This window comes from Petromyzon marinus, chromosome 29 (assembly GCF_048934315.1).
Source record: "Petromyzon marinus isolate PM22_M1 ecotype Great Lakes invasive population chromosome 29, UKy_Petmar_22M1.pri1.0, whole genome shotgun sequence".
In the NCBI taxonomy this organism is placed as follows: Eukaryota; Metazoa; Chordata; class Hyperoartia; order Petromyzontiformes; family Petromyzontidae; genus Petromyzon; species Petromyzon marinus.
The window spans coordinates 860,001-873,268 of NC_133695.1; the positions used below are offsets into that span (position 1 = coordinate 860,001).

Sequence of the window (13,268 nt, forward strand, 5' to 3'; positions counted from 1 at the left end):
AGTGAACACGAGTGAAGAACCTTGCTATAGAGTGAACACGAGTGAAGAACCTTGCTATCGAGTGAACACGAGTGAAGAACCTTGTTGTAGAGTGAACACGAGTGAAGAACCTTGCTATAGAGTGAACACGAGTGAAGAACCTTGCTATAGAGTGAACACGGGTGAAGAACCTTACTATAGAGTGAACACGAGTGAAGAACCTTGCTATAGAGTGAACACGAGTGAAGACCCTTGCTATAGAGTGAACACGAGTGAAGAACCTTGCTATAGAGTGAACACGAGTGAAGAACCTTGCTATAGAGTGAACACGAGTGAAGAACCTTGCTATAGAGTGAACACGAGTGAAGAACCTTGCTGTAGAGTGAACACGAGTGTAGAACCTTGCTATAGAGTGAACACGAGTGAAGAACCTTGCTATAGAGTGAACACGAGTGAAGAACCTTGCTATAGAGTGAACACGAGTGAAGAACCTTGTTGTAGAGTGAACACGAGTGAAGAACCTTGCTATAGACTGAACACGAGTGAAGAACCTTGCTATAGAGTGAACACGAGTGAAGAACCTTGCTATAGAGTGAACACGGGTGAAGAACCTTGCTGTAGAGTGAACACGAGTGAAGAACCTTGCTATAGAGTGAACACGAGTGAAGAACCTTGTTGTAGAGTGAACACGAGTGAAGAACCTTGCTATAGACTGAACACGAGTGAAGAACCTTGCTATAGAGTGAACACGAGTGAAGAACCTTGCTATAGAGTGAACACGGGTGAAGAACCTTGCTATAGAGTGAACACGAGTGAAGAACCTTGCTATAGAGTGAACACGAGTGAAGAACCTTGCTATAGAGTGAACACGAGTGAAGAACCTTGCTATAGAGTGAACACGAGTGAAGAACCTTGCTATAGAGTGAACACGAGTGAAGAACCTACTGTAGAGTGAACACGAGTGTAGAACCTGCTGTAGAGTGAACACGAGTGAAGACCCCTGATGTAGAGTGAACACGAGTGTAGAACCTGTTGTAGAGTGAACACGAGTGAAGAACCTTGCTGTAGAGTGAACACGAGGCAGCTGGCGAGAACGCCGGTGTCGCGCGCCATCCCAGGGCACTGGCCACGGTCTCTGACTATAATGTTAATGTTCTCAGTATAATGTTAATGGTCTCAGTATAATGTTAATGGTCTCAGTATAATGTTAATGTTCTCAGTATAATGTTAATGTTCTCAGTATAATGTTAATGTTCTCAGTATAATGTTAATGTTCTCAGTATAATGTTAATGTTCTCAGTATAATGTTAATGATGCTCTGAGTATAATGTTAATGTTCTCAGTATAATGTTGATGTTCTCAGTATAATGTTAATGTTCTCAGTATAATGTTAATGTTCTCAGTATAATGTTAATGTTCTCAGTATAATGTTAATGTTCTCAGTATAATGTTAATGTTCTCAGTATAATGTTAATGTTCTCAGTATAATGTTAATGTTCTCAGTATAATGTTAATGTTCTCAGTATAATGTTAATGGTCTCAGTATAATGTTAATGTTCTCAGTATAATGTTAATGTTCTCAGTATAATGTTAATGTTCTCAGTATAATGTTAATGTTCTCAGTATAATGTTAATGTTCTCAGTATAATGTTAATGTTCTCAGTATAATGTTAATGTTCTCAGTATAATGTTGATGTTCTCAGTATAATGTTAATGTTCTCAGTATAATGTTAATGTTCTCAGTATAATGTTAATGTTCTCAGTATAATGTTAATGTCCTCAGTATAATGTTAATGTTCTCAGTATAATGTTAATGTTCTCAGTATAATGTTAATGTTATCAGTATAATGTTAATGTTCTCAGTATAATGTTAATGTTCTCAGTATAATGTTAATGTTCTCAGTATAATGTTAATGTTCTCAGTATAATGTTAATGTTCTCAGTATAATGTTAATGTTCTCAGTATAATGTTAATGTTCTCAGTATAATGTTGATGTTCTCAGTATAATGTTAGTGTTCTCAGTATAATGTTAATGTTCTCAGTATAATGTTAATGTTCTCAGTATAATGTTAATGTTCTCAGTATAATGTTAATGTTCTCAGTATAATGTTAATGTTCTCAGTATAATGTTAATGTTCTCAGTATAATGTTAATGTTCTCAGTATAATGTTAATGTTCTCAGTATAATGTTAATGTTCTCAGTATAATGTTAATGTTCTCAGTATAATGTTAATGTTCTCAGTATAATGTTAATGTTCTCAGTATAATGTTAATGTTCTCAATATAATGTTAATGTTCTCAGTATAAAGTTAATGTTCTCAGTATAATGTTAATGTTCTCAGTATAATGTTAATGTTCTCAGTATAATGTTAATGTTCTCAGTATAATATTAATGTTCTCAGTATAATGTTAATGTTCTCAGTATAATGTTAATGTTCTCAGTATAATGTTAATGTTCTCAGTATAATGTTAATGTTCTCAGTATAATGTTGATGTTCTCAGTATAATGTTAATGTTCTCAGTATAATGTTAATGTTCTCAGTATAATGTTAATGTTCTCAGTATAATGTTAATGTTCTCAGTATAATGTTAATGTTCTCAGTATAATGTTAATGTTCTCAGTATAATGTTAATGTTCTCAGTATAATGTTAATAAATACAGAGGCTTGGATGAAACAAAGTAAGGCACGCTTCGATGATTTACCTTTTAAAACAATCTGGTCATGTCTCGCACCCCCACAAAGGGCATCTCGCACCCCCAGGGGGTCCAGCGTGCACTCCAGACTTAGGACTACTGGTCTATGTGTACTGTTATGGTTTGTGTACTGCTATGGTTTGTGTACTGCTATGGTTTGTGTACTGCTATGGTTTGTGTACTGCTATGGTTTGTGTACTGCTATGGTTTGTGTACTGCTATGGTTTGTGTACTGCTATGGTTTGTGTACTGCTATGGTTTGTATACTGCTATGGTTTGTGTACTGCTATGGTTTGTGTACTGTTATGGTTTGTGTACTGTTATGGTTTGTGTACTGCTATGGTTTGTGTACTGTTATGGTTTGTTTACTGTTATGGTTTGTTTACTGCTATGGTTTGTGTACTGCTATGGGTTGTGTACTGTTATGGTTTGTGTACTGCTATGGTTTGTGTACTGTTATGGTTTGTGTACTGTTATGGTTTGTGTACTGCTATGATTTGTGTACTGCTATGGTTTGTGTACTGCTATGGGTTGTGTACTGTTATGGTTTGTGTACTGTTATGGTTTGTTTACTGCTATGATTTGTTTACTGCTATGGTTTGTGTACTGTTATGGTTTGTGTACTGTTATGGTTTGTGTACTGCTATGGTTTGTGTACTGTTATGTACAGGCTGGACCAGATGGTGAAGCTGGAAATATGATTTGAGACGTCACAATTGTGCAGCTACTTTGTGAGTCTTAACACTAACGAATTGCTAGATTAGCCACGTAGTGATATTGACTACCACGGCATTCTTCCACTTGGTGGCTGCATTCGTGATTTAGGCATTCAAATTGTGTCACCGAGTGACGGACTTCTTTACCCCCCTCTCTCCCTTTGTTGTTGTTGGTTACAAACTCCCGGTGAGATGACAGAAGGGGGAGAGGTTTGTTTCGAGGTGAGATGCAGACGGAAGGTAGCGGTGTGGCGAGACAAGGTACACATGTGAGCTGTTTTAATAGGACTTTCAAGTTGTATTATTCATGACCCAACTGCTTGGGAGCACCTTTAGCAAACTGCGCAGCTTGTGGCGAGCGACGCCACTACCTGCGGCAGTCAACGAGAGGCGAAGACGGAGTCCTAGTGGAAGGGCCTCGCTTGTTGCAGAGGCACCACGGATCCAAAATAGCGGCCACCTTGGGTTACTTCATGGATGTGTTAACTGTTCTAGATTTAAAGCTTTCGTGACTGCAAGGATCCATACTCTTTGGTTCTATTCGGTAAAGTCACGTAGGTATTATTTACCTACGTGACTTTACCGAATAGAACCAAAGAGGATGTGTTAACTGTTCGAGAGTGTGCGTTTAAAGAGATCCCGTGTCATTTAGCAAGGGGAGGAGGACATTTGTGTGCTGGAATCGTGGTCCAAGTTTGCCACGTAAAACAAAAAAATACCTGGAAATTAGGAATTTAAAATGTACATGTAATCATCACTGTCTGCTGCAAAAACCTGGCAGGACCCTACTGTGACGGTGGCGACTGGGACTTCCCTGGGTGAACAGCAGCAATGGTGATTTATTTCGCTGAGACGTCGAACCAAAGGAATTCTATTTCTCCTTGCCATTACCTCCACATTTAGAAACGTTTGTTTGGAGTTATTTGGCTGCTATGAATTCCCACGCGATTAGCCACTTTGTTGAGCTGTCAAGTCACTTTGTTGAGCTGTGAAGTCACTTTGATGAGCTATCAAGTCACTTAGTTGAGCTGTCAAGTCACTTTGTTGAGCTGTCCAGTCACTTTGTTGAGCTGTCAAGTCACTTTGTTGAGCTGTCAAGTCACTTTGTTGAGCTGTCAAGTCACTTAGTTGAGCTATCAAGCCACTTTGTTGAGCTATCAAGTCACTTTGTTGAGCTATCAAGTCACTTTATTGAGCTATCAAGTCACTTTGTTGAGCTATCAAGTCACTTTGTTGAGCTGTCAAGTCACTTTGTTGAGCTGTCAAGTCACTTTGTTGAGCTATCAAGTCACTTTGTTGAGCTGTCAAGTCACTTTGTTGAGCTATCAAGTCACTTTGTTGAGCTGTCAAGTCACTTTATTGAGCTGTCAAGTCACTTTGTTGAGCTGTCAAGTCACTTTGTTGAGGTGTCAAGTCACTTTGTTGAGCTGTCAAGTCACTTTGTTGAGCTATCAAGTCACTTTGTTGAGCTATCAAGTCACTTTGTTGAGGTGTCAAGTCACTTTGTTGAGCTGTCAAGTCACTTTGTTGAGCTGTCAATTCACTTTGTTGAGGTGTCAAGTCACTTTGTTGAGCTATCAAGTCACTTTGTTGAGCTGTCAAGTCACTTTGTTGAGCTATCAAGCCACTTTGTTGAGCTATCAAGTCACTTTGTTGAGCTGTCAAGTCACTTTGTTGAGCTATCAAGTCACTTTGTTGAGCTGTCAAGTCACTTTGTTGAGCTATCAAGTCACGATGTTGAGCTATCAAGTCACTTTGTTGAGCTGTCAAGTCACTTTGTTGAGCTATCAAGTCACTTTGTTGAGCTGTCAAGTCACTTTGTTGAGCTATCAAGTCACTTTGTTGAGCTGTCAAGTCACTTTATTGAGCTGTCAAGTCACTTTGTTGAGCTGTCAAGTCACTTTGTTGAGGTGTCAAGTCACTTTGTTGAGCTGTCAAGTCACTTTGTTGAGCTATCAAGTCACTTTGTTGAGCTATCAAGTCACTTTGTTGAGGTGTCAAGTCACTTTGTTGAGCTGTCAAGTCACTTTGTTGAGCTGTCAATTCACTTTGTTGAGGTGTCAAGTCACTTTGTTGAGCTATCAAGTCACTTTGTTGAGCTGTCAAGTCACTTTGTTGAGCTATCAAGCCACTTTGTTGAGCTATCAAGTCACTTTGTTGAGCTGTCAAGTCACTTTGTTGAGCTATCAAGTCACTTTGTTGAGCTGTCAAGTCACTTTGTTGAGCTATCAAGTCACGATGTTGAGCTATCAAGTCACTTTGTTGAGCTGTCAAGTCACTTTGTTGAGCTATCAAGTCACTTTGTTGAGCTGTCAAGTCACTTTGTTGAGCTATCAAGTCACTTTGTTGAGCTGTCAAGTCACTTTGTTGAGCTATCAAGTCACTTTGTTGAGCTATCAAGTCACTTTGTTGAGCTATCAAGTCACTTTGTTGAGCTATCAAGTCACTTTGTTGAGCTGTCAAGTCACTTTGTTGAGCTATCAAGTCACTTTGTTGAGCTGTCAAGTCACTTTGTTGAGCTATCAAGTCACTTTGTTGAGCTATCAAGTCACTTTGTTGAGCTATCAAGTCACTTTGTTGAGCTGTCAAGTCACTTTGTTGAGCTATCAAGTCACTTTGTTGAGCTATCAAGTCACTTTGTTGAGCTGTCAAGTCACTTTGTTGAGCTGTCAAGTCACTTTGTTGAGCTATCAAGTCACTTTGTTGAGCTGTCAAGTCACTTTGTTGAGCTGTCAAGTCACTTTGTTGAGCTATCAAGTCACTTTGTTGAGCTGTCAAGTCACTTTGTTGAGCTGTCAAGTCACTTTGTTGAGCTATCAAGTCACTTTGTTGAGCTGTCAAGTCACTTTGTTGAGCTGTCAAGTCACTTTGTTGAGCTGTCAAGCAACTTTGTTGAGCTGTCAAGTCACTTTGTTGAGCTGTCAAGCCACTTTGTTGACCTGTCAAGTCACTTTGTTGAGCTGTCAAGTGCATAGCGGTCACTTGTGAAGTCACGTAGATAGAAGAAAAAATAATAACAATACAATAATGAAAATTAAAATAAAGTGAATAAAAATAAGAAAATTATCACGACGTTTCGACCGCTTGTGTTGCAATCGAAACGTCGTGATATTTTTTATACATTTATTCACTTCATATTTATTTTTATTATTTTAGTGTTTTTATTTTTTCTATCTACGTGACTTTACCGAAAGAACCATAGACTAAAAATAAAACTAGTTTTTAGTTTCATAGTTTTTAAACCGCAGATTGTGAAAGCATGGAAAACAGATCTCGCACTTACCTTGAATGCACGCCAATATGATTGTAGCCTTCAACAAAAGCGAGTCCATCTTTTACTTGAGACCTGACGATCAATGTACAAATACGGAAGACCTCGTTAAGTTAATGTAGCAGTTTTTTAAAATCACAAATGTCATGACTGCAGCATTCCTACTACGCAGTTACAGTGTGGGATGTGTCAGCAAATACAAGGCCCATTTCTTGTTTGCAAAATATTGTTTAAAAAACCCCCTATTCATTCGCAGATTGTTCTTCGGCAAAATGTGATTATTCGTGACTTTAAATTTGTATACCAGTTTAACTTTTGCGCCTTCTTTCCAAAGACTATTCGCGATTTGGTTGCGCCATCTCGTCGTATAATGCAGAATGATTGTCATTAATCCTCCACCACATGTGGGGTGCCGATAGATTCCGGGTAAATCTGCTCTTGTGCAGGTGCTGGATTGATTATTGGAACGCGTGATTGTGAGAGATGGTGGAAGAGAAGTCGGACTTCATCCAGAAGTTGATTGACCGTGGCTGATTAATTATCATTCCGATAACGAGAGCCATCCTTTCCAGGATGCCGAGCACCCAACGGGCAATCCAATGATTTGTCAACAGCACGCCACACCACGCTCGAAATGGCGCATACGATTCTGGACGGCTTTAAAAATATCCATACAGTATATCTGTCAACCCATATGGTTCAGCCCGCATTCTTGTACAGGGAAGTTGAGTTTGCAGGTCCGTACGGCGTACTGCAGCTTTAATACGGGCACAAACAATTTGTCTATTTGTTTGTGTATCTCTCCCTTGTAGGCAGAACGTTGAGATGTCTAAGGGCACGAGGTGACCAATGATGTCTGAATTGGTCTGTAACAAGGTAGGCAGCGCCGACAAGGGGTTGACAGGTACGATGCAGTAAATGACTTCAGTCTTTCGGGGGTTTTTTTCCATCTAGGACGCCATCGCCATGCCAGCAGATGACTCCGTGTAAAGGCGTTGCTTTAGTGGTATATCGCTTCTTGTTGAAGGCAACAGGGCTCTTTAATTCGCTTGCGAAGAACAAAACGAATTGCCAGCTCGGCTACCTCGACGAGAGGGCGATCCTGTGAACGGCAGGGCCGGTGGAACCCCGACCGCACGCAGTTGCCCGGCCACGTCACAAGAGGGATCCGTGGCACGTGAGCGCCACGGATCTGCCTTGCAACGGGGCCAACAACGCAACAACATCGATATTGCAGACGACGAGTACAGGGCCCTGCAGGAATATTGCACAACGTACGAACGAGAATATTTAACCGTGATCAACGGCACACGCACAAATATAAGGAGAGCAAGAGGTGGCATCAGTGCCGGATTATCTTCGTAGCACAAGCAGACACACAATATGTAGCTACACAATATGTAGCTACACAATATGTAGCTACACAATATGTAGCTACACAATATGTAGCTACACAATATGTAGCTACACATTGTGTAGCTACACAATATGTAGCTACACAATATGTAGCTACACAATATGTAGCTACACAATATGTAGCTACACAATATGCAGCTACACAATATGCAGCTACACAATATGTAGCTACACAATATGTAGCTACACAATATGTAGCTACACAATATGCAGCTACACAATATGTAGCTACACAATATGTAGCTACACAATATGTAGCTACACAATATGTAGCTACACAATATGTAGCTACACATTGTGTAGCTACACAATATGTAGCTACACAATATGTAGCTACACATTGTGTAGCTACACAATATGTAGCTACACAATATGTAGCTACACAATATGTAGCTACACAATATGTAGCTACACAAGTAGCTACACAAGTAGCTACACAATATGTAGCTACACAATATGCAGCTACACAAGTAGCTACACAAGTAGCTACACAATATGCAGCTACACAATATGTATCTACACAATATGTAGCTACACAATATGTAGCTACACAATATGTAGCTACACAATATGCAGATACACAATATGTAGCTACACAATATGCAGATACACAATATGTAGCTACACATTGTGTAGCTACACAATATGTAGCTACACAATATGTAGCTACACATTGTGTAGCTACACAATATGTAGCTACACAATATGTAGCTACACAATATGTAGCTATACAAGTAGCTACACAAGTAGCTACACAATATGTAGCTACACAATATGCAGCTACACAAGTAGCTACACAAGTAGCTACACAATATGTAGCTACACAATATGTAGCTACACAATATGCAGCTACACAAGTAGCTACACAAGTAGCTACACAATATGTAGCTACACAATATGTAGCTACACAATATGCAGCTACACAATATGCAACTACACAATATGCAGCTACACAATATGTAGCTACACAATATGTAGCTACACAATATGTAGCTACACAATATGTAGCTACACAATATGTAGCTACACAATATGCAGATACACAATATGTAGCTACACAATATGTAGCTACACAATATGTAGCTACACAATGTGTAGCTACACAATATGTAGCTACACATTGTGTAGCTACACAATATGTAGCTACACAATATGTAGCTACACAAGTAGCTACACAATATGTAGCTACACAATATGTAGCTACACAATATGCAGCTACACAAGTAGCTACACAAGTAGCTACACAATATGTAGCTACACAATATGTAGCTACACAATATGTAGCTACACAATATGCAGCTACACAATATGCAGCTACACAATATGTAGCTACACAATATGCAGCTACACAATATGCAGCTACACAATATGTAGCTACACAATATGTAGCTACACAATATGTAGCTACACAATATGCAGCTACACAATATGTAGCTACACAATATGCAGCTACACAATATGTAGCTACACAATATGCAGCTACACAATATGTAGCTACACAATATGTAGCTACACAATATGCAGCTACACAATATGTAGCTACACAATATGCAGCTACACAATATGTAGCTACACAATATGCAGCTACACAATATGTAGCTACACAATATGCAGTTACACAATTAGCTACTTGTGTAGCTACATATTGTGTAGCTACATATGTATCTACACAATATGTAGCTACTTTTGTAGCTACAAATGCTACGGGCCCCGCACTTTCAAGGTCCGCACGCTAAACGCTTTCAAGCTCTCAATTCCGGTTGAGTGATTCTGCACTTGCTCTATTACTATAGTACTATACTTCCTTAAACTTTTATTAATGACCGGGTGTTTAAGCTTAACGATTTGTCGTATGATCTGGCTGTATAGCAAATTAAAAAATACAATTACTTTACTATGCAAGTAAAAAAATGTGTTTGAATATTTATGTGTTTATTAATTGATTGTCCCTTTATAACATATGCTACAGGCCCCGCGCTATCTTAATCCGGCACTGTGTGGCAGGGGCAGCAATAAGATAGCAGAGCACAGCAGCACGGGATGGTGGATTTTCAAGATTCTCCTTCCTGCGCTCGTGGGTTGTGATGCAACGACGAAAACCACGACAACGACGATGATGCTGATGGAAGTTACGTGAAAGGAGGGAGCTATCTGACTTTTAATCCTTTCCCATTGCCAATTTGCAGGGTGGGTGTCCCGTTCGCTGCTGAATCTCGGAACGCGCAAGCGGTTAGCGTTATTTAGAGAGGCGTAGTGCCGTTGATTTAAAAGACGTTGTACTCACCACAGAGAACTGTAGCGACACGACCACACTCTACGATAGCTGGCGCCAAACTGTGGCACGCCCTCCCGAAATAACTTGTGGGATCCTTGGTTAATGAAACACTTATTTTTTTTCCCAGTTCTGTCATTTTTTTCCGTTCTGTCATCAGAATGGAATCGGAAGAGAAACTGATGATGTGCACGTACGTCATCAGAAGGCTGTCACCTGCCCTAGTTTTCTCAGGATCGATTCTCTTGTTCACAGTTCATAGTTCCATTTATTTGGTGTAGCCCTGTGAGCCATTCGGCTCTTGAATCGGGTGCAACCGCAACAAACAAAAAACATGAACAAGAAAACATCTTAGAGTGACTATGTGACTGTGCAAACAGAAAATACAGGAAAAAAATATCAAAATATTCCTGAAATAGCACCGTACACCAACGCTGTGTGCAAAAATCCCAGTGGGATGCAAGTCAACAAAAACAACAAGAAAACTTAGATTAAGGCCATCAGTCTATCTCCGTACTACACTAAACAAAAACATGGCCAAACCAAAAAAAACGTTTTCGAAATCACCAAAATGAAGCCATAAATGCAATGTAACAGTGATCATAGGGACTGTGACCGAATTTTTAACAATAAACAACATAAATAACATGTACTACTTTATTTTTGGAAATCTGAAGTCTTCCCGGGACTTGAAGTCCAGGCTTTTGTTGTTGTTGTTGTTGTACGTGGCCAGCGATGGGCACCGCTGGCTACGTACGGTGCGACAGAAGTTCGAAGTGCATTCATTGCAGCTGTGGCGGTGTTTGTGCGTCTTCCGGCCAGTCGGCCGCGTCTCTCACCTCGCCACGCTCCACTCGAGCTCCACAAGATTGTGATTGGAGAGAACGCCGGGGTTTTTGGTGAGTATTTGGCTTATGAATGCGCACAGACTAAACATCCTTGAGGATTTGTTCCCGCAACATTCGACCTGCCGATAGATTTCAGCTGTTTTGGTGGACAGAAGTGGGGGTGAAATCAAATGAAACAAACAGCAATCCGCTTCAGCTGCCGTGCCGGGAGATCGAACTGGCGATCTGAACTTTTAAGCACAGGGTGCTAACCATTACATCCTAGCAGCAGCATCCCTGTCGCTTATTGCATAGTTCTAAGTTTGTGGTGGCCTGAACCATCATCTCAAGCTCTTAAGTGGCAACGCAATCTCTGGGGAGGCTGTTACAAGTGTGCAAAATTACCCCAAAACAAGCGTTTTAAACGATTGTAATCAGAAATGTGTCGAACAAGTTCAACCCTACAAGCGTTTTAAACGATTGTCATCAGAAATGTGTCGAACAAGTTCAACCCTGTTGGAAAGAGTAGGAATGAGCAATACAAATTGCCGTGACGTATGCAGGTCTACAACCCAACCATTCACCCAACATGTGTTTTTACTGATAAGATATCAAATTGCGGAAGTGGGTTACTTTATTTAGCAATTTCATTCACCCTTAAAAAGGGGCACTTTCCTGTACAGATGTCAGCCTGCACACGAAACGTCGGCTCCTCTGTCTGCACGCCTCTCCGCTACCGACACCGCTGTTTTCCGACTGGCACCTGTGAACCACGCTGGGATTGCAGCGCCATGCCGTGGCAGCTCGGGAGAAGCCACGGTTGTGTGTTTTCCACTGCGGAAGGCGAGCCGTGCCGCTGACGACACGCGTACAATGGGTTGAGACGTGTAAAATGGCATGCTAATTTTTTTTATTTAGCGAATTTCTTTTGCACGTGACTGTCACACAGAGCACCAAGAAAAAAACAATCAAATACATGCATATGTATGTCAATGTTATATGTGTGGTGAACGTCAGCCCACGTAGCCACATAGCTGTGCCAGCTTCCTCCTCCAGCACGTGCAGCGCAACGTCTGCCTGGCACGCCCTGACGGACTTGCTAATGCGGAGTCCTCAATGTATTGGGGTAATTTCAGATACACAAATAAATGCGTCATTAGCCCCAACCTTGGCCCTGCTAGGCTCCGACCTAGCTTCAGATGTCATCAGGTCATTGCATCACGGTTTGGTCCTGGCTCTGCTCTGTGTGTGTATGTTGAACTTATTTCAACCCATACGTAGCCAACCTTGCTAATCGCAGGTGCGGGGAAAACGACAAACTAAAAAGAAGCGTTTCTGAGCTTTCAATCAACATTACACAGAGCGTAGCTCCGGTGGATTCCTAACATCAGAAGAGCGTTCCAGACGGCCGCAGAAGCGTATCTGAAAGCGTGCGATGCAATGAGCGTCTTTGTTCGATGGCTACCCAAAAGCCGCTGCTGTGAGGATGAGCGGAGTTCGCGTGATGATGGTTGATGCTCCTTAACGAGATCAGCGAGGTATCGTGGTTCATTTGTGGCAAGCGCGCTGTGTCTAATGAGAGCGACCTTATGATGTGTTCGTTCGGCAACGAGAGGCCAATGCAGCTCAGGCAAGCACTGTAAATAAGTAATGGAAAAAGCACCTGTATCACGAGGGATCCGTGGTGCCAGGAGACAATGAGGATCACAAGGGACCCGGCGCTCGTTTGTCTGCGGAACGGGGTTGCACCTATTACCCGCAGAAATTGGCTGAACACATTCCTGCGGAGGGGGCTGGTAGGAAATTTTGAAGTAATTATGAAGAAAAAAGTAATTATGTACGGATATTTAAGCCAAACTTGTTAGGGTCGTGCGCAGAAGAAAGCAAAATTAAAAGTGAGCAGAATTATAAAACGACGCCGGAAAGCGCAGTGTAAAAGAGGTCGCACCAGAAAGTGCAGTGTTATAATCCCCTGCCTCCTGTAAATTAATCCCGGTTGGGCTTCCAGTCCATATAAGGGCACCACGGGGTGACCAGCCCCTCCCCACCCAGCCCCACCCCACCCAGCCCCACCCCATCCAGCCCCACCCC

At 41.2% G+C, this 13,268-nt stretch overlaps 1 protein-coding gene across 2 annotated transcripts in view; it reads right to left on the bottom strand.

Annotated features, from left to right (window-relative positions):
• Nucleotides 1–10,569, bottom strand: part of LOC103091831 (V-set and immunoglobulin domain-containing protein 2) — a 27,243-nt gene extending 16,674 nt beyond the window's left edge. Inside the window, exons 1-2 of one of the 2 annotated variants that reach the window (XM_032963050.2) lie at nucleotides 10,363–10,569; nucleotides 6,675–6,737 (exon numbers count right to left, since the gene is read on the bottom strand). In XM_032963050.2, the coding sequence (XP_032818941.1) occupies nucleotides 6,675–6,723 (49 nt within the window). In that variant the 5' untranslated portion in view covers nucleotides 6,724–6,737; nucleotides 10,363–10,569. Of the gene's footprint in view, nucleotides 1–6,674; nucleotides 6,738–6,966; nucleotides 7,906–10,362 lie in introns of those variants that run through there. The other variant, XM_032963049.2, reaches the window with a different exon arrangement.
• Nucleotides 10,570–13,268: the final 2,699 nt, after the last annotated feature.